General features: G+C 42.5%; 2 protein-coding genes and 1 pseudogene across 2 annotated transcripts; 2 read left to right on the top strand and 1 right to left on the bottom strand.

Annotated features, from left to right (window-relative positions):
- Positions 1 to 3,930: 3,930 nt before the first annotated feature.
- Positions 3,931 to 4,857, top strand: LOC105746140 (olfactory receptor 12D1-like; annotated as a pseudogene).
- Positions 4,858 to 10,657: 5,800 nt separating this feature from the next.
- Positions 10,658 to 12,536, bottom strand: LOC105746141 (endogenous retrovirus group K member 5 Gag polyprotein-like). Its single transcript, XM_012525232.2, has 2 exons — positions 11,699 to 12,536; positions 10,658 to 11,592 (listed from the first exon to the last, which is right to left on the bottom strand). Exons 1-2 carry the CDS (start codon positions 12,534 to 12,536, stop codon positions 10,658 to 10,660), a joined length of 1,773 nt encoding a protein of 590 aa, XP_012380686.2.
- A 6,398-nt stretch (positions 12,537 to 18,934) lies between these two features.
- Positions 18,935 to 19,861, top strand: LOC101440852 (olfactory receptor 12D1-like). The gene has a single exon (XM_004458699.1). The coding sequence runs from the start codon at positions 18,935 to 18,937 to the stop codon at positions 19,859 to 19,861; it is 927 nt and encodes a 308-aa protein (XP_004458756.1).
- The last annotated feature ends 2,387 nt before the right edge of the window (positions 19,862 to 22,248 follow it).

The following is a 22,248-nucleotide window of genomic DNA, read 5'->3' as shown; positions in this document are numbered from 1 at the left end:
TATCCCATAGTGTAATAGAATTTGAGAGAGTTTCAATTATTTGTGTATAGAAAGGCCAGGTTGATGGCTGGCCAGTCTCCAGAGCTTTCTGTTGCAAACCCAAGCCCCGAACAAGATTTTTGAGTTTCTTTTATACAGAGAGGAAAGGTTAAGTGGTCCTTTTGTTTCAGTTCTCAAAAGTCTTGAATTAGCATATATATCTTCCACATCTTAGGTAAGCTTTTAGCATGGACTTCAGACATTCTAGATAAGCTTTTAGCCCATTTGGTTTGCATTTCCTCTGAATATTCAAAGTCTACAGAGTTTGCATGGATAAACTGTTTCCTGGGACTGGAGTCATTGCCATGGTCACCAAGGGCAGGACTGCAGCCTCTTACCTTCTCACACCCGCAAGTCACAGACAGCTTAGGTTATCTCTGAAGAGACAAAGAACCTCCCACCCATAGCCCACATCACAGCATCAGTAAGCTAAACTCTAAAAGGACTAGAAACAAAAATAGCAAACCTAAAGTTCTAAAGAGCTCATGACGATGAAAGAAGTTATTGATATGGAAGGAGTGGGATGAGGGGGTGGGGGGTATATGGTAACCTGATATTTTTAATGTAACATTTTAAAAAAAGTAAAGAAAAAAATTATATAAATTTTAAAAATAATTAAAAAAGAAAATATACCACCAGAAAATATAATGAAGATAGAGAATGGAAAGTCGAGGGTTACTTTTACACTATTGGTTAAAAGTTGTTTGGAAATGTTTGGAAATGAATGGATATGTTGAGAGAACCTCATGGTGTTTGTGACTAGCAGAGCTTTTATATTGGTATGAAAGTCATCTAAATAGAAAGTCTAAGGACATGTATATTACTAGAAAGAAAGTTTTAAAATGTTACATGGGATTGAACAACATTATGTAACCTCATATAAAATACTAATATGTGTGATATTTTATATATAATACTGTTTTATAAAACAGAAATACAAATATACTGGAGAGAAGGAAACAGAATAATACAGAATAATACAGAAGGGGAAAATGGAGACATTGAGAAGTGATGAGTTTTGTTTATTTGTTTGCTCTTTGCTTTTATTATTCTTACTGTAATAATGAAAATGCTTTAAAATGATTGAGCTTATGAATGTGTAACTGTGATTATAAAAAATATCACTTGTTGCAAACTTTGGATGGATTTCTGCTTTATTAATATGTATCAATTAAATTTATCTGTTAAAAAATAAATGGTGGGATTAGTAAAATGCAGGGTCCCTTGATCAAAAATTATGAAGAACTTCAAAACAGTGCTTGAAAGTCATTGAGCCAAGAAACAGGCCCTTCAGGGCACAAGGATTGGAGCAACCAGCCATATCAGGGCTCAAGAAGCCAGCCTAGCTGATAGAACTCAAGACCATATCAAGATGATTTAAGGAGGAAAAATACTGCATGTACATCACACTGAATGAAAATAACATGAAGAAGAAAATTCCTGGTCCTGACTTCATCATCATTGTTTATTCATACATTCTTCAAAGCACCCAGGGACACACTTTCTCTGGAATTTATGTTTGGCATAAATTCATAAAAAGACAGGCAGTGTTCATAAAAAGACAGGCAGATATCTGAAAAGGGCAGAGAAGTTTTGAAGATGAAGAAATTATGCTGCCACCTAAACTGAATTACCACAATAAATAATGTTCTCCTATTTCTAGCCACTGAAAATGTAAACCCAAAAATCTTTCTTTCCTGGAAGCCTGAATGCTCAACTAGGAAAGAATGAAATAGAAATCAGGCTAGCAGGTGGCCTTCATAAACTATCTGTAGTGAGTAATCTGTCTGCCTGCTAGTACTAAAGTCAAGTGCCCAGGATTTAAAACCAACTTCCTATAGTGGAGTCGACTGCTTCTTGAGGTGGTGGGTTATGGAAACACTTTACTTTAAAATTTTTCTTTTTTATTATTTTACTCTCAATAATATACCTGGTTCTCTAGACATTCTAAAATCATGTTAAATAATTTAGTAGAGTGGGGTCTCATTTCTAATTTTCTTTAAAACTTAGGAAGAGTTTATTTTCAATGAATTTTGATACAATTAGAGTTTTTGAGTCAGAGAACCAAAAGCAATATGTGTTTTATCATTTCTATTATAACCAAGGATGGTAATATCCTTTAAACACACAAAATATATATATATTTCTATCAGTAAAATTTTCTTATAGTTTGGAAATCAACACATATCTAAGTGTAGTAAAGATTAGATAATTTCTCCAAATTTTTGCACATAGAAAACCTGGGATCCATGGGGTTCCTAAAAAAAAGAGCTTTAAAGTTCATTCAATAAATTACTGTAGCAACCTCAAATCATTTTCTTCTTCCCTTAGATTTCCTCATACTTTGAATGATTCTCTCTTTATAGAAAGCTTCCAAATACCTGCATCTCTATTCAAAATTCCTTGCAGTTTTTGTTCTAACAGTTCCTCCCACTCCCCTGAGCTTCTCACATATCCTTACTTCTTCCTTCCCCAAAAGTGCTACTACATATGGAAGTGAAAAGGACAAAGAGGAAGCCACCTCAAAAAGTATGTCTGCTTTTTGAGTGTACCTAAATGAAGTAATGTCGGTATTTTGCAAATAAAAGAGTAAAGAAGATTCAAAATTTTTTTCTGTTTTTCAGTAAACAGGTCTAAATATAGTCAAACATAAACTTGTTATAATTAACTTATTTTAGTTTCTTCAATAATTTCAACATCACTGAAAAAACACTTATTTCAAATCTGTAAGAGAAAAAAAATTAGTGCATTAATTTGTAGGAAAGAAGTTTAAAAATTTGATGAAAAAGTGGGGCATGAAGAGAAAACACATTATTCAAATGATAAGAACTGGAAACTTACCGGTATTTGGAGGGACTGTTTGGAGTCCACATTAAAGGAAATACAGGTGAAGAAAGTGAACTTCATTAGAGATAGATTATTTCTTAGTACCTGAAGAGTAAGTTTTATCTATCAAAATAAAAACAGGGCTCAAGGAAACAGGTATAAAAGAAGATAAGTTTTCAAGGGGGCTGAAGTCTTGGATACCTCAAGGAGTGGGGAATGTTGTGTGATCTAAAGGAGGAACTCTTGAGTCCATCAAAGGAAGGGTCTACTTACCTAGGGATGCAGGTATCTAGGAAATAGAAGAGTCCCAGGGAAACCAGAGGAGAGATGTAACATATCATTGTCATCAAATGGTGATCCTGTTTTGAGATAATATTAAGGCTCATACTATATCAAGACTAAACTTGAAAACAAATAAGACAGTGAAGAAGCTCCATGTACAACTCAGATTAATATCTAAATAATGTGGGCTGAAGTCTGACCTCAGATAGGCTTGCACGATGCTTCCAGAGATAAGAGTTAGTAAAGGATCAAAAAGGGGACACCATTGGTGTTATTTACATTACAAGAGGAAGAAAAGGTATCATGATTATTTTAATCACATTGTTAGTTATAGATGTCATGATTCCGATTACTTCATCCATGTCCATTTTCCATAAGTTAAAATTCCTCAGGTGGCTTTTTATTTCACTTTTGACAGTAGTGTGGTAGAGCATATTAAAAATATCACATTGTTAAGGTTGACTTAGGAAAAGGACATTTGAATAAGTAGATGTTCACAGCCAAAGAGGATGATGGACTTACAAGATGGAACTCTAAGAGATGGAAAATATTAATGAATAATCTAAAAACAACAACAAAAAGTTTGTTTAACAGACAACCTGTAGACTTAATATTTAACAGTATAATGACCCACGTTGAGTAAAACACCTCTTTTTATGGAAAGGTAAAACAGCCATACTCTCCCTCAAAGCATTTTTGTCTTAGGGGAAAAATCATGGGCTGGCAGGATTTGACCCACCAATCTGAATGATTCCCTATGATATTTTGTCTTTACTTTTATTGATGTTCAATCAAACCTCAGTCACTGAATTTCTCCTCCTGGGAGATTCAGACATCAAAGCACTGCAGCCTCTCCTCTTTGAGGTTTCCCTCACCATCTGCATTGGCAGTGTGGCTGGAAATTGGGCCATCCTGATGATCATCATCTCTGACCAAAGACTCCATTATCCTATATAATTCTATCTGGGAAACCTCTAATTCCTATATAACTGCTACTCCACAGTAATGCTGCCAAAGATAATGGAGAACTTAGTGTCTTTACACAAAGTAATTTCCTTCTGGGACTGCATAAGCCAATTGTATTTCTTCCACTTCCTGGGCAGCACAGATAACTTGCTTTTGGGCATGAGGGCCTTGTACCTCTTTGTCATGATCTGCAAACCACTTCATTACACTGTTATCATGAATCATCAGCTATGCATCCAGATGGCCAGCACAGTCTGGGACATTGGTTTCTTCAGTGCCTTGCTGCACTCCATAATGACCTCTTGTTTGAACTTCTGTGGTTCCAACCATATCCATCACTTCTTCTGTGATGTTAAGCAACTGCTGGAACTGGCCTATGGAAATATTGACCTCAGCCAGTGGCTGCTTAATTCTGTCACAGGGACCATTGCCATGAACCCCTTCTTTCTGACACTACTCTCCTATTTCTACATTCTTACCTATCTCTTCTTCAAGACTCATTCTTTCAGAATGCTTCAGAAAGCACTGCCCACCTGTGCCTCCCACTTTATGGTTGTTATTATTTTCTATGTCCCTGTTCTCTTCACCTAAATTCATCCTACTTCAGGCAATTCCATGGAAGAGGATGTTGTCATTGCCATCATGTACAGTGTTATCACTCCTGTACTAAATCCACTGATCTATACCTTGAGGAACAAGGAGTTGAAATGGGCTGTGAGTAGGGCAATCACAAGGAAGTTCTGAACTGAAGCACTCTCACACATCTTCTGAGTCTTGAATAAGCAGGCAATGAGAAAGTGGAAATTGGAATATTTGCCATGCCTCCTTCAAATAATTTATAATATATATATAAAATTAGGAATTGGGTATGTAAAAGATAAATGGGAATGCGGGGGGATCTCTTCCTGATGGGGGCAGCTGGAGGGGTCAGGAAAGCTGCACTTCAGCGGGGTTCGAGGTCACGGCAGATGGCCTCTGGGGCTCTCAGGTGTGGAGGACGCACGGCGGGGGAGAAGGAAGAAGCCGCGGAGACCAGGTCTGTGCGCAAGTCCGTTTTATTAAGGAAGTACAGTGGGTTATATAGAGAATGAGGAGGGCAGGGGGAGACATGGCGGTAGGGGATTGGCAGAAGCATGGGCGGACTTGTGGTTGGCTGTCGTAAGCAGTTACTAGGGATGGGGGCGGGTATTAGGTCTATAGGGACGGGGATTGGTGCAAGCGGGTACTGCCTTCCGATAGGTGGTTACTAGGCAGAGGGCAGGCAGAGAGGCTAGGGGCGGTGGGGGGGAAAAGGGGGGGGAAGTGATCTGGTGGGAGTCCACTGTCCAAGCCTCCAGTACAGCTGTTTGAGGAGATAGGCCAACATTTGCCCCTTCTAATTTTTTGAATTGAAGGAGCGCGATGGGGTAGCAGGGGAGGGGGAGTGGTGCTGGACATGATTGGTTGTGGGCTGTTTCCTCGCCTTACATGGTTTGGCGTATGCCGAGTGTTGTACGGCTTTGCTCGCAGCGCGGGAGGGGTGTGTGAGCGCGGGTGGCCCAAACGGCTGCCGGCAAGCAGTTGCAGGTTGACTGGGCGAGACTGAGGACAGTACGCCCGTTCCATGGCTGAGGGCAGTGCGCCCGTTCCAACCGCCCTACACCCGGGTGGTGGGCTGCGCACTTCCCCCACCAGGCGCGGCTATGCTTGCCAGCCAAACTTGAGCCTGTCTCGCCTCATCTCCCCTTCTATTTTTGTATATGACCAATGTCGCTGCCGCTATTAACTTTTGCCGATCCTGGGTGGTTCGGAGGGACCGCAGAATGCGGCGCAAACCATAGAAGACGAGGAAGAGGAGGATACAAAGGAGTCCTATAGACCCATATGCTATGAGGGAAGAAGGGGAAAACAAACTAGCAATCTTTGATAAGACATCATTGAGCAGGTTAGCTGATAAGGTGGGAACGCTCACGGTCTGTAAACTTTCAATGTCCGCTTGGAGGCTTAGGATATAGTTCCAAAAAGAGTTATTATAAGAGGTAATAAGCCAAATCCGAAGCTGCAATCTGGTGGCGTTGAGCGCGGAGACTGGCGTTACGCAGATGGAGGAGAAGGGGAAGCGCCCATCGCAAAGCATGGTAGACACTTGCCACAGGGCGGCAGTTTCTTCTGCTAAAAGATCAATTTGCTGTTGAAGGTTGAGGATAGCCTGATGGGTGACAAGGTTGATGTGCTCCTGCTGCTGTAGCGCATGAGAGACGGTACTGGAGATGTTGTTGAGGGCACTCACAGTGAGACTTTGTTGAGTGAGAGCCAGGGCAGCGGTCATTGTGGCTGCTAAACTTGTGATGAAAATTAGGGAAAGAATGGCGGTTAATCCGAAATCTCGTTTTGAGCGCGGTAAAGAAAGAGCTTGAGAGGGATATTCACAGAACACAGGGGCAACCCATGAAGAGATGTTGATCGGGAGCCAGAGAAGAGTAGGCTGTTGTATGAGGAAGGCATAAGGATGGGATGTGTTCCAAAAGTTGGAGATATTGCAGTTTGAGTCAGAAAATTTGAGGGATGAACAGATAAAGAAGGCAAAAGGGGGGTTCACATAGACGTGAGTGGAGATTTGTTTGATTTTGTGGGGCATTACATGGGTGGCTTCTTCCCAAGAAGAAGAAGTGTTAGTGGTATAAGTTCCATTGCTGAGAGACAGTTGTTTAAACAGAGGAAGGCGCAGAGGTCAAAGCATTTGAAAGGTCCACAGAGCTGGTGTCGGCCAAAGGCTGTAAAGAGATGTTGGCTTGGGTTTCTGCGCATATAGTGCTTTGATGTTGCATTTGTCATTGCTGGAGCAGAGGCTAGGGGGGATATCCAGAGATTACCGGGGTGAGGATGAAACACTGCTTCTCCCTGAGAGGTGGAAAGACAGGGGAACCAGCGGAAATCTTCTAGCCATGATGATCGATTGCGTAAGGGGCTGCAAAGAGGAAAGCTAGGGCGTGGGGTAAGCACCCGCTCTACACTAGCATTTCTTTTAAACGCTCCGAAGGGCCAAGTACCGTTAATCATTAAGAAGGATCCAGCTGTTTCATTGTAGCGATAGAAATCTCCTGTCAGGTAAGGAAAAAGAGTTAGGTTATTGAGGAAGGAGGGGAGACTTGTTGTATCATCTGAGTTGTTTATGCTTTTTCTAAGAATAAAAAGTAAAGTGTCAGCAGGGGGGGTTAAGGTGGTGTTGAATATGGCAGACGCAGGAATGAATGTCAGGTTGCAGGGTAGTCCGAGGGAACAATTGGAGTGATAGAACTTAGGGAAGTTAGGGCTTTCACTAGTTAAGAAGAGAAACCCAGGGGGGTGACGGACTGCGGCTCATACTGGCTTGGCATTTGCAGTAGTGGCTGCGGAGAGAAGAAGGATTAGTAGGGCCACAAGGTTGATGGGCTGGTTAGGTGGGCGGGGAGTGTGTGCTCGAACTCGGCGGTAAAGATTGAGGAGCAGTTGTTCTTCTGTTGGAGGAGATGGGTCATCAAGGACGAAGCGTGTCATCTGATGAGTCAGGTGCCTCAGTCGTCAGCGTTCCCTCCTCGTCAGGCGCTGGGTCAGTGGGGGCTGGGCGGATGTTGCGTCCCGGGATCCAGATGGGCTGGGCGGCGTCATCTGGGAAAACACAAGCAAAACCCCTACCCTGGGCAAGGAGGGGAGTTGGCCCTTGCCAAGTATTATTTTTGGGGTCTTTCCAATGAACTAGAGGGGCTTGGGTGGGGCGGTATGAGGGGCCCCAGTGCTTATGGACAGGAGATATCCCCTTCTCATCAAAAGAGAGCAGATTAAGATGGATAAGGCAGGAAGTAATGACGTCTCCTGGCGTCTTTAAGGGATTTTCCTGTCTTTTTTTGTGGATCAAGAACTTGAGTTGCTGGTTGACACGCTCGACGATGCCTTGTCCTTGCTGGTTGTGTGGGATGCCGAAGTGATGGGTGATCTTGTAGAGTTGCAGGAAGGCCGCAAAGGCAGCACTTTGGTAGGCAGGGTCGTTATCTGTCTTGAGGTCCCAGGGCACTCCCATGAAGAGAATGGCTTGGCGCAGAGCTCGAATGGCGTGTTTTGCTGTTTCTCCAGGCAAGGGCATGGCATAGCACATGTGCGAGAAGGTATCGATGGCCAAGTGCATGAATTTGAGCGGTCCGAAGGAATTGACGTGCGTGACGTCCATCTGCCATCGGGAGTTGGGGCGGAGGCCGCGGGGGTTGACTCCTTGTGGCTGGAGAGGCCCGAGGGGCAGGAGAGGTGCACAGGTGCATCAGGAGTGCACTAGATGCTTACAGGTCTCTATGGGTAAGTCTGGAAAGAGTCGGTGGATGGAGCGCGCGGAGAAGTGGAACTGCATGTGTAGGAGCTTGGCTTGGTTGATGGTATCCCCAGGGTCAAGGGGCTGAGGCACCGTGTGGTTGGTGAAAGCAGCAGACGGGGTGGTTGAAGGTTGCATGGCTTGGTCGGCTGCCTTGTTTCCGGTGGTCAGCGGGCCTGGGAGGCCGGAGTGGCTTCTGATATGTGAGATGAACCACGGATGATATCTCGACTCTAATTGACGCTGAAGGAACTCGAGCGCTCTGTCGATGGGTGAGTCCATTGGGAAAAAGGTGGCGAGGGGCAGGGCATGGCATGCCTGCAAGGTATACAAACTGTCCGTGAAGATGTTCAGTGGTTGATCTGCACAGGTGTGCAGTGCGATGGTGACTGCAAGCAGTTCTCCCACTTGGACAGAGAATGCATTGGCGAACAGGAGAGTCCGTGGTTTCTTGGTTGTGGGAGCATAAATGATTGCAGCATAGCTAGTTTTGGAGGCATCAGTGAAGATAGTGACGGCATGAGGAATGGGCTTCTGAGCAGGAAGCGGATGAAAGAGGGGGGAGAAGGGCAGCCGAGTGATGCCTTGCAGGAGTCGGTGATGCGGGTAGTGGTTGTCAAAGGAACCTCTGAACACTTCGGCGAGGACTTGCATGTCTGCATCATGCTGGAGCAAGTTGGTGATGGCCTTGGCGTCGAAGGGCCAGATTATTCGAGCGGTTTGGAAGCCATAGGTATGCATACTTTGGTAGACCAGGTCGGTGGCGAGAGTGATCCATGCCCGAGTGAACGGGCAAATTTTTGGGAGTTTGCTCTTCGCCGTGTGAAGCCAGAGTAGCGGCCCGTCTTGCCAGAGGAGTCCGGTGGGTGTTCCCCGCGTAGGGAGAACAAGAGCTTGAATAGATTTGCCAGGATCATGGCACTCGAGTTGGCAGTTTTTGAGCGCTTCATTAACAGCCTGTACAGCTGCTCGGGCTGCTGGGGTGATGATGATTTTCTGGGCAATGGCTTCTGGAGGCTGGCCCTTAGTCTGCAGGAGCGAAAAGAGAGGTTGGAGCTGGGCGGTGGTGATGGGGAGCGCAGACCGCAGCCAGTTGATTTGCCCGCATAATTGCTGCAGCTCCGCGAGCGAAAGTTTTGGCGGGATGGTTAGCTCTGGTGCTAATGGAGTGATGGTGTGATGGAAGCGGAATCCCAGGAAGTTAAAAGGTGGTTGAAGACGAACCTTGTCCGGCTGAACAGACAAACCGATTTGGGCGAGGAGACAAAGAAGGTCTTGAAGGACACTTTGTACTTCTTGAGCGTCCTCGTGGGCAACGAGCAAATCGTCCATGTAATGGATGATAAATGCCCGTTTGCGCAATGGAGCAACAGCACGGTCGACATAGAGCTGACAGTGGGCAGGGCTGTTGCGCATCCCTTGTGGAAGCACTCTCCATTGGAAGCGCTGCGCTGCTCCTTGGTGATTTGTCCGTGGCACGGTGAAGGCAAACCGTGGGCAGTCATTTGGGTGGAGAGGAATAGAAAAAAAGCAGTCTTTGATGTCGATGGTTGCTGCATGCATATACTGAGGAACTGCGGTGGGGTGGGGACACCCTGGTTGCGGTGAGCCCATTGGCTTGATGTGTCTGTAGATTTCCCACAGATCGTGGAGGAGGCAGTACTTTCCATTGTTCTTCTTCAGAATTACAAAGACAGGGGAGTTGTATGGACTGGTGGAAGGTTCAATGTGTCCTGCTTGTAGCTGCTCCTGAACGAGAGACTCAAGAGCTTTCAGTTTATGGGACGGAAGAGGCCACTGCTCAACCCAGATGGGTTCCTCTGTGTCCCATTGTAGAGGAATGGGTTCAGGCGGTAAGACGAACAGTGGCGCTTAGTATTGGGGGGACTTTTGGACTGGGGAGGCTGCCGTGGTGAGAATTGCTCCCGTCTGTTCGAGGATGTCTCGGCCCCAAAGAATGTTTGAGATGGTGGAGAGTATGAGGGGGTAGAAGCGGCCATGGCGACCTTCTCTATCTTCCCACTTGATGGCAATGGCGCACCTCCAGGAGTCAGAGGAGCCCGTGGCTCCAATGACTTGCGGCCCTTGCTCAAGGGCCCAGTGGTTGAAGGCAGCAACCTCAAACGGGATGCAGGAGATTTCTGCTCCGGAGTCGAGTAGACCTTCTAGCCATTGGCCTTCTACTTTAAGCTCCATGAGGGGCTTTGTACCTCTAATGGGAACACATCACGGCTGAGGCAGGCGTGGCATTTTGGCCTCTTGGGTGCAGGGCTGAGGCCTGCCCCGGGAGGTGTTTAAAGGCGGCTGGTTGGCATTGGTTGAGCGGCAGTCACGTGCCCAATGGTACCCTTTTCCGCACCTGGGGCACGGGGTAGGTCGTCCTCGGCAGAGAGGTGGAATAGCTGGAACAGCGATCGCATGGGGTGGCGCAGTGGGCCGAGCATGAGGGCATTCTCGGGCGAAGTGACCTGTCTCTCCACATCTGAAGCAGTCAGAAGAGATGGCGAGGGCTGTAGCTATAGCCTTGGCTAGAGAGGTGGCTTGTGGATCAAGGCTGCGACAGGCCAAGACCCAGTCATGCACCCCCTTGTCTCTCATAGTGAGGATGACCTGTCTGCAAACCTCGTTCGCTCCCTCTAAGATGAGCTCTCTGGAGAGAGCTAGCTGGGCTTGCTCCCCGACGACTTTACGCTTGCAGGCTTCAGTGACTCTTGAGACGAAGGTAGAGAACTCTTCATCCTTGCCCTGTGTCAGTTGGGTGAATTTCTGAGGCCGAGAGGTGGCGGCGCTGCGGAAGGCTCGGAGGGCGACTTCCCGGAGCCGGAGCCAAAAACCAGGCAGGGCATTCTGGTAGCGAGTGGGGTCAGCGTACCGTCCGGTGCCGGTGTACGCATCCGTAGGGTCTTGGACGCCTGTCCTGGCGTTCTCGGCGACACGCCTTTCTGCCTCTGCCTGGAAATGTGCTCTCCATTCAATGAACTGTCCTGGGGTTAGAATGGAATGACCCAGGGAGACCCAATCGTACGGGAGGACCAGCTGCGTGCCGAGCTCCTCTAAGAGTTGCTGAGCGTATGGGCTACCGAGACCATCCTCCTTCACTGCGCGCCGGAGATTCTTGATTTCATCGGGAGTGAAGGGATACCAGTCATGCGGGCACTGCGCTGCCGGGTGTGCATTCAGCGGATAGAGGTGCAGAGTGCACGGCGCGCACTAAGGCTGGCCCCAGCCTGCAGGACTAGGCTGCCCTCGGGGGGGAGGTGGCGGCACTGCGAGTGGGTGAGTGGGGGGGGCCGCTGGCATGGCGCGGTGGGCCCCCAGAGTCTGTCCAAGTGTCAGCGTCCACCCATGATGGCGCCGATGGCCTCGCTGCCTCTGCCTGTCCCCAGGATGGTGCTGTCCCTCCTTCCGGCGGACCACCAAATGGTGGCCGCGGCACTTCCAGCGGCTTATAGGATGGCGGTGGCCCACCCTCTGGGTCGCTCCAAGATGGCGCCATGACAGGAAGGGGCGGGTATAGGGAGCTGGAGTTCCCACCCGCCTGCCCCTCTGGCAGGGGCTTCCCCCTTTCAAGCGGAGAAGAAGGAGGAAGTTTGCCATCTTGGCGCCCTGGTGGGGACTTCCCCCTTTTGGGCGGAGAAGAAGGAGGAAGTTTGCCATCTTGATGGCCACAGTCCTTAGGGGGATTCTGTTCGAGATCGGCATTAAGCTGATCTGACAGAGACTCGTTGTCAGAGTCATCGGGATCCGACTCCCCCTCTCCAGAGCCGCAATGGAGGGGTCGTTTATCGCCCCGTGTGTCACTGTAATAGGCGCCTTTCGGAGCAGGTGCACCAAGAAGACAAGCGCGAATGGCCACGAGCGTGGGCAGAAGGCCCAGGGGGAACGATCTGCCGTCATTCTCCATCGAGGAGGTAACGCGATCAATTAGGCGTGTGTAAGTTTCTGGGCTCCAAATGTGGCCGGTGGCCAACCACGGATTGAAGGGTAGGAGAAGGTCCCAGTACTTTTGCAGTTGGCGCAGGGAAACCCTGATGCCATTAGTGTCTAAGAGGCTGGCAAGTGCCCTGACTTGCAGCGCTTGGCGGGAAGATAGATGCCCGCCCATTTTGCTGCCGGTGGCCGATCAACGGGGGGTCCTTACCTTGAAAGTGCGGCGGAGTGGTGGGAGTGGGATCCCACGGGGGTGAGGCGTCGGTTGCGGTGGAACTGCCCCACGTTGGGCGCCAAAGTGCGGGGGGATCTCTTCCTGACGGGGGCGGCTGGAGGGGTCAGGAGAGCCACACTTCAGTGGGGTTTGAGGTCGCGGCAGACGGCCTTGGGGGCTCTCAGGTGTGGAGGATGCACAGCGGGGGAGAAGGAAGAAGCCGCAGAGACCAGGTCTGTGCGCAAGTCCATTTTATTAAGGAAGTACAGTGGGTTATATAGAGAATGAGGAGGGCAGGGGGAGACATGGCGGTAGGGGATTGGCAGAAGCATGGGCGGACTTGTGGTTGGCTGCCATAAACAGTTACTAGGGATGGGGGCGGGTATTAGGTCTATAGGGATGGGGATTGGTGCAAGCGGGTACTGCCTTCTGATAGGTGGTTGCTAGGCAGAGGGCAGGCGGAGAGGCTAGGGGCGGGGAGGGGAAAGGGGGAGAAGTGATCCAGTGGGAGTCCGCTGTCCAAGCCTCCAGGACAGCTGTTTGAGGAGATAGGCCAACATGGGAATGTCTAGTCCAGTTGTATTAAACAATGCATTCATAGGTATATTAGAGAAACTTGAACAGATGTACACTAGCCTTGAAACCCTAATGTGCATTTATTTTAGGATAATAATTGCTATAATCAATTTGTTAAAAACTTTAATGAACTCTAGTATGAAATCAGAATAATATGCCTATATTTCTAATGTGGACAGAATTAGGTCTTTTTATGTGTATGATCCTTCCTGATTAATACATTTCAATGTGAGCAATAAATACTATTATTAGTAATATTATTATTGTTGCTCTTAAATTTTGAGTATGTTGATTTAGGGTCATGATTACTCAAATCTAAAGCATCTCCTAATTCACACATTAGTTATGTAGAATTTTTCAAAGGTATGTCATGATTTTTTCTTCTCCAAGCAGGGAAATCATTAAGTAATTAAAGTCAATGACATTGTAATCAGAAATGAAAAGAAATAAAATAACCAAAGGCCTACCTAAAGTGTAATGGAACCTCTCTATCCAGAGATCTTTTGGAATTCAACTAGCCAAACTTTCAAAGAATCCTGTGAAATTGCATGAAACTGCAAGCAAGTTGAAAAAACTCTTCAGAATTTCTTTTGTCTAGTGACTGTATTATTTTCCCTTTGGATGGGACATGGAAAATTATGACTTTCAAAACCTTTCACCTTTTTTGTTTTCCTTTTTGAAAGGATGTATTGTACTGTGTTGTAATGCTGGAGAAATATGAAGAATTCAATAAAACTTTATATTGTTTTCCTTTTCTGACAACAAACTCATACTAATTTCAGGCAAAGAATTCTTTGATATTGATATTGAGATGATTCTGGAACTAATAGAGAAAAGGTATTATGTTCCTCACCTTGAGGTACCTATAAGTGAAAAATAGTACTAAAATTTAGGGGAGTTGTCAGCATTTTTATGTATTTAGAAAGTCAAACAATAAGACAAGACCATGAAAATACATTTTGAAGTGTAGGGCTACCCATTCAAGAATCTGCATTCACTGTTGCAGACCAGGTTGGCTCTGGAGAAAAGGAATATGCATATCTTTTAAGAGTACTGGACAAATGATTTGATTGGCATTGATCCTCAAAGAGACTAGACATCATGGGCCACCTGTGCACCTGTGGCTGGGTCATACAGATGCAATGTAATAAACAGAATCTTGGTTAAAATATGTTCTACAGTGGATCTTCTGGTACTGCAGACACACCCAATAGTTACTTACCCAATTCCTGGAGGTATAATTGGGATTGAACCAAACTTGTCAATTAGAGAATCCTCTATACCAGGTTTTTCACTGTGGGAAATGAGTTCTCACAATGAGGAAGAACAAGTGGAAGCCTTTAGAACTTCTCTCCTCAATCTGGCCAGGACATGTGAGTATAACAGTAGATTATCCCAAGGCAGTTTTACAAGAGAAGAATAAGCAGTGGAACCAGCTAAAAAATATTAAGACTTAAAATAAAGTCATCAATTAATATGTAGTTTGTTGCTGGCATAAAAAGAGAAAAATCAATGAAATAATCTGTGGAGCAAAAGGCTCAATATTTACAGAGACCTGGCATACTTTAGAAATGGCATCCCACATCTGTGAAGAATAGCTAGTTATCTGACTCAACAGAAACAAAGAAGAGCCAATTCTTGGTGTTATCTCACAGCATAAGTAGGCTAAACTCAAAGAGGACCAGAAATGCATTTAGAATTCCAAATTCTAAAGCTAATAAACATATCAGCCCTATAATTGATGAGACTGAAAAACGCAGGACTCCTTGATAAAAAATTATGATAATTTGTGGAGAGTGAGTTCAAATCACTCAAGAGAGAGACTCTCCAGAAGTCAGGGCCCTGTGCAGCTACTAATGTCAAGGCTCAAGAATCTAGCCTGGCTCATAAAACTTAAGACCATATCATGATGATTTGAGAAGGAAAACTACTTCCTAAATAACATGTGGAATGGAAATAGCATGAAGATGAAAATTGCTGGTCATAGTTTCATCATCCTAATGGATTTCCGGTCCACAAGGGAAAAGGAGTTAATATTGAGATAATGATATTTGAAAAGAATAGAGGACCTGGTGGGGATCTCTAAAACTAGAGAGCCTCAGTTAATGTCCTAGTACCACAATTGATCTCAAGAAACTGAGACATTTACTTAACTCCTCTGAACCTCGGATTTCTGAAGATAAAATAGGAAAGGTATTAATTTTTCCTTCATTGTTTTTTTTTTAAGAATTAAATGAGATAATACATATTGAGGATCAGAACTGCAGTGTATTCATTGACTGTTAGGGGACTCCCTTCAAAAATTCTGTTTTGTATAAAGTGGAAAGAAAAATTGCCCATAGGAGTTAGAGAATGGAGAGCAGTTACATTCCACCGATCAGCACAGAAATACAATTGCCTTTAACATTCTCATCAGTTAAAAATGTTTCTCTATTTGGGAAAAAAAGATAGAGGAATAAAGACAAATATCTGATTTCCCCTTTCTCTTTAAATCTGACTATTCATTCTTGGTAATAACACTAAGTAATTTCCTTTAATTTTGGGGCCCAAAAGTCACATTTCTCTGTTTGGGGTAATAATTCTGGTATCTACAGAGTGTATTCTGCTTCTCACTGTATCATTTAGTAATAAAACCTCAGCCTTTTAGCCAAGGAATATGTTTGTATGATTTTTATATCTAGTGAAGCTTTCTAATAACAATTAAAATGCCATATCTTTGTCTATTTTTTTTCTATTGAGTTTACATTGTTGTTGCTTTGTAGGGGAATTAAGTATATACTCATTACATTAATAATTCTCTGTTATTTTATCTGCCTCAAATATGATACAATTAAGTCAATTGATACATCTTTCCTAGGATTTCAAAGTAAAATCAACAAAGGAAATATATAACGCAATTGACACTTGTGGTTTTGTCCATGGATCTGAAACCAGGGAAAACATATTGGAAGGAAAGAAAAGAGGGAGAATGGGGCGAAGAAGGAGAAAAAAATTCCCCAACGAGGTCACCTCATCTTGTAGGTGTGCAGAATATCCTGTTTATTCTTAAAACATTCTTCCCAGCACCAAGGGGATACTCTCTCTCAGGATATTTATGTCTAGAGATCTAGAGTTCATAAAAAAGCAGGCAAATATCCAAAAAGAAGATAGAAGTTTTGAAGATGAAGAAATTATGCTGCAACCCAACCTGAATTACCACATGAAATAATGTTCTCCTATTTATAGTCACTGAGAGTGTAAACTTGAAGATCTTTCCTGCCTGGAAGTCTGAATGCTCAACTAGGTAAGAATGAAATAGGAAACAGGCAAAGAAATTGCCTGTATAAACTATACGTAGTGAGTGATCTTTCTTCCTGCTAGTGTGAAACATAAGTGAGTGATCTTTCTTCCTGCTAGTGTGAAATATAAGTGCTCAGGATTTAAAATCAACTTCCTCTATTAGAGTGGACTGCTCCTTGAGGTTGTAGTTTATGGAGACACCTTACTTTCTCATATATTTTTTTAATATCTCATTCTCAATTATATGCCTCTTTCTCTAGACATTCTACAAAGCAGGTTAAATAATTGAGGAGAGCAGAGTCTCATTTGTCATTTTTTTTAAACTTAAAAAGAGTGTATTTTTAATACAATTATATTTAACAGAGAATCAAAAATGATATGTGGGTTATCAACTCTATTTTAAACAAGGATGGTAATGTCCTTTATATACATAAAATATATATGGCTATGGAAATCTTTTCTCAGGCTTTGGAAATCAACACATTTCTAAGTATATTAAAGATGAGATAATTTCTCCAAATTTCACACACTTACAAAATCTAGAATCCAATGGGTTCCCAAAAGAAAGTTTCCAAGTTCCTTCAATTTTTTACTCTAGTAACCTCAAGTCTTTTTCTTTTCCCCTCAATAATTTCTCATACTTTGAATTATTACTTCTTTATAGATATCTCCCCAATACCTGCAATCTCTATTCAGAATTCCTTGCAGTTTTTATTCTTCTAAAATGTTCTCCCACTCTTCTAAGTTTCTCACATATCATTGCTTCTTCCTTCCCAAAACAGTCACTACCTTTATAATTGAAATGGACAAAGAGAAAGCTACCTCAAAAAGTATGCCTCCTTATATGAGTGTATCTATAGGAAATAATGTCAAGTACTTTGTAAACAAAAGATCCAAAAAATTTTTATACCTTCCTTTAAACATGTCAAAATTTACTCAAATATTAAACCTTTTTATAATTAATTTCATTTCTTCAATAATTTCTACATCATTGAAAAAACACTACTATTTCAAATATGTAAGTTAAATAAAAATTAATAAAATACTTTTTTAAGAAAGGTGTTTATTTGATGGAAGAGGGGGCATAGTTTTCACGATGTTGTGTTTGTCCAGATGACCATGCAATGACAGACACAGGCCATTATATATCTTGACATACCTTATAATATTATGTGGGAGAGGGTTTAATCTTTAATGTAAACTATAACCAACACTAAGAGCAAATGCTCCAATATGTGTTCATCAATTGCAGCGTACGTATCGAACTAATGAAAGATGTTGCTAATATGGGAAACTGTGGACTGAGTAGGGAGTGGGGCTTATGGGAATCCCCTACATATTTTATGTAACATTTATGTAACCTAATAATCTTTAAAACTTTTAAAAAATATATTAAAAAGAGGGAGAAATAAAGAGAAACACACTTTTTAATTAAAAATTCTAGAAGCTGACTGGAATTTGGAGGGACTGATCTGGAATCCATATTAACGGAAGTACAGGTGAGGAAGGTGACTTCCCTGGAGGTAGATTATGCCTTTATACATGAACAGTAAATCTGTATTCATGAAAATAAAAGCAGGACCTAAGAAAACAAGTATAAAACAAGATACGTTTTCAAGGGAGCTGAAGTGTTGGATACTCAAGGAGAGGAGAGTGTTGTGTGATCTAAAGGAGGAGCTCTTGAGTCTATCGAGAAAGGATCTTCTTACCTAGGAATGCAGGTATCTAGGAAATGGAAAAGAGTCCCTGAGAAAGCAGAAAAGAGCAATAAATACCACTTTGCATTGAGAAGAAATTTGGGTATCCTTTTTAGAGATGATACTAAGGCTCAGATTATAAGAAGACTAAATTTACCAGCAGAAAAGCAATAAAAAAAATTACAAATGCACCTCAGGCTAATATCTGACTTATGTGGGCTCACTTCTGACTGCAGATTGGAATTCATGATCATTCCAGGGATAGGAGTCATAAGGGATCAGAAAGAAGTCACCTCTGAGGCTACTTACATTGAAAGATAAAGAAGAGTTAGTATGACTTTTTAAAATCAATTTTTGTGTGTTACAGATGTCATGGTTCTGATTATTTAATCTCTTTCTTCTTTTAGTATACTAAAATCCTTTTTGTGGCATCTTATTTGACTTTTTGAGGTCCTGTGGTAAAGTACATTAAAAATCACCCTGTTGGTACTGACTTAGGAAGAAGAAAATTGAATAAATATATAGGTGTTCACAGTCAGAGAAGACAGAACTTGTAAATTGAACTCTGACAGAAAGGAAATATTAATGATTAGTCTAGTGAAATAAAAAAGGTCTGTGCAGCAGTTAATACGGAAGCTTAATATTTAAAAGTCTAATGGTCTATGTTTGGTAAAACATTTTAGGAACATGAAAAATAACCACTCTCTCCCTCAAAGCATTTTTTACTTAGAGAAATGATCCTAGGCTGGAAGGATTGTCTCTATACTGAATATTTCTCAGATATTTCTCTATCCTTTCTTCCTAGTGATGCTAAATAAAACTTCACTCACTGAATTTTTCCTCCTGGGACTGACAGACATCCAAGAGCTGCAGCCTCTGCTCTTTGTGGTTTTCTGCACCATCTACATTGGCAGTGTGTCTGGGAATGGGGCAATTCTGATGCTCGTCATCTCTAACCCAAGACTCCACTCCCCTATGTATTTCTTCCTAGGAAATCTCTCATGCCTAGACATCTGCTACTCCACAGTAACGCTGCCAAAGATGCTGGAGAATTTAGTCTCTTCACGCAAAGCAATTTCCTTTTTGGGATGCATAAGTCAGCTGCATTTCTTTGACTTCCTGGGCAGCACAGAGGCCTTGCTGTTGGGCATGATGGCCTTGGACCGTCTTGTGGCTATCTGCAAACTACTTCATTACACTGTCATCATGAATCATCAGCTCTGCATCCAGATGGCCAGCACCATCTGGACCATTGGTTTCTTCCATGCCCTGCTGCACTCCATAATGACCTCTCGTTTGAACTTCTGTGGTTCCAACCATATCCATCATTTCTTCTGCGATGTTAAGGCCATGCTGGAACTGGCCTGTGGGAACATTGACCTTAACCAGTGGTTGATTAATACTGTCTCAGGCACCATTGGCATGGGCCCCTTCTTTCTTACAATTCTGTCCTATTTCTATATTCTTACCTACCTCTTCTTCAAGACCCATTCTTTCAGAATGCTTCAGAAAGCACTGTCCACCTGTGCCTCCCACTTCATGGTTGTTATTCTTTTCTATGTTCCTGTTCTCTTCACCTACACTCGTCCTGCTTCAGGCAGCTCCATGGACCAGGATGCAGTCATTGCCCTCATGTACAGTGTGGTGACTCCTGTACTAAATCCACTGATCTATACCTTGAGGAACAAGGAGGTGAAGCAGGCCATGAGTAGAGCAATCAGAAGGAACTTCTGACTGAAAGCAATTTCAGAAATCTTCTGAAGCATAAATAGTCAAGCAATGAGAAAACTGAGGTTTGATTGTATACTCTGTCTCAAGTAATTTATAATATGTATATATACAGATGGAATGGTTACCAAAATGAATGGAATGTCTAATATAGGTGTGTGAAACAATGCATTCCTAGGTAATATTGGAGAAAATTGAACTGATAGAAACTGGCTTTGAAACCCTAATGGTGAATTCATTTTAGAATATTAGTTGCTATAATTTATTTGTTATATATTCTAATGCACTCTTACAAGAAATGAAACAAAGTAATTTGCCTATTTACTCTAGTAAATAGAATGAGGTCTGTTGATCTGTATTATCCTTCTTAATTAACACATTTTAATGTGAGCAGTAAAATACTATTACTAGTAATATTATAGTTGTTGTTATAAAATTTTGAGTATATTGATGTAGGGTCATCATTACTCAACTCTAAAGCAACTGCTAATTCATGTATGAGTTAAGCGGGATTTTTCAAGGGTATGTCATAATTTTTTTCTCTAATCAGGGAAGTAAATAATTAAAGCCAATGACATTGCAATCAATAATTAACAAAAATGAAATAACCCATGGGTCACATAAATTGTGAAAATTCTCTAAACAAAGGTGTTTTGGCATTAAAGTAGACAAATTGTTCAAAGAATCCTGTGAAATCACATGTAACTGCAGTCATGTTGAAAAAAATTCTGCAGAATTCCTTTTGTATAATGACTTTATTATTTTCCCTTTTGCTGGGACATGGAGATTATAACTTTCAAAACCATTTAAACATTTTTATTCTCCTTTTTGACAGGTTGTATTGTTGTATGAAATGATACTGGTGAAATAGGAAGAGTTCATTAAAACTTTGTATTATTTTCCTTTCCTGGCAACAAACTCATACTAATCTAAAGCAATGAGTTTGTAGATGCTGAGATGATTCTGAATCAAATGAACAAATTTATGATATTCCTCATCTTGAGGAACCTGTAAGTGACAAATGACACTAAAATGCTAAAAGTTGCCAACATTATTACATATTTAGGAAGACAAGCCATCAGACAAGACCATGAAAATATATTTTGAAATGTAAGGCTACCCATTCAAGAATCTACATTCACTGTTTCTGACCCTATTGACCCTACAGAAAGAGAATATGAATATCTTTTAAGAGCATTGGACACATGATTTGATTGACATTCATACTCTAAGAATCTTGGCATTATGGTTCACCTGCAATAGGGGCATACAGTGTGCATGTAACTTAAAGAGTCATGGTTCAGATCTAATCTACAGTGGACATTCTGGGTACTGCACACACACAATAGTCACTTACCCACCTACTCATGATATAATTTGGATTAAACCATAATTGGCAATTAGACAAACCATACACCAGGTTTTTCATGTTGGGAAATGAGTTATCAGACTGTGAGAGATCAGGTGGAAGCCTTTAGACAGTCCATTCTCAATCTGGCCAGGGCATATTATAATGACAGTAGACTACCCCAATGCATTTTAACAAAAGAAGAATAAGCAGTGGATGCACCTATAAGATATTAAGACTCACAATAAAGGCATCAGTTAATATAAAGTTTGTGGCTGGAATAAAGAGAAAAAAAAATCAGTGGAATAAGGTAGAATGTGGGGTGACAGGTTGAATATTTATGGAGACATGACCTACTTTACAAATGGCTTCACACATCTGTGAAGAATAGCTAGTTGTCTGACTCCACAGATTCAGAATTCCCCAACTCTTGGTGATTATCTCACAGCATCAGTAAGCTAATCTTTAGAGGACTAGAGTGATTAATAACAAATCTAAAATTCTAAAGCTAATAAAACTTTGAGCTACCTAACTGGAGGGACTTGAAAAACACAGTCACTTGATTAAAAGTTATGAAGAATTTCAAGACAGTGCATGCAAATCACTCAGCCAAGAGAGAAGCCATCAGAGCCCAGAGTCATAAGCAACCATTTAGGTCAAGGCTCAGGAAGCCAACCTGACTAATAAAACTTAAGACCATATCACAATGATTTGAGAAGGAAAATTACTTCATAAACAACACCCTGAATGAAAATAACATGAAGAAAGAAAATTTCTGGTCATGATTCATCAACAGAATGGATTTCTCACCACCAAGGGAAACAAGTTAAAAATTGAGACAGTGATCCTTGAAAAGAATGAATGACCTGGCACATATCTCTAAAACTAGAAAGGCACAGTTCCAGTTCTAGTTTCACAACTTATCTCAAGAAACTGAGATATTTACTTAAGTTCTCTGAGCCTCAGTTTTCTGAAGATAAAATAGGAATGATACTAATGTTTCCTTCATTGAGGTTTTGTAAGAATTAATGTAGATGATACATAT

The sequence above is a fragment of the Dasypus novemcinctus genome, chromosome 22, assembly GCF_030445035.2.
Source record: "Dasypus novemcinctus isolate mDasNov1 chromosome 22, mDasNov1.1.hap2, whole genome shotgun sequence".
NCBI lineage: Eukaryota > Metazoa > Chordata > Mammalia > Cingulata > Dasypodidae > Dasypus > Dasypus novemcinctus.
This window is presented reverse-complemented; position numbering and strand designations above follow the sequence as displayed.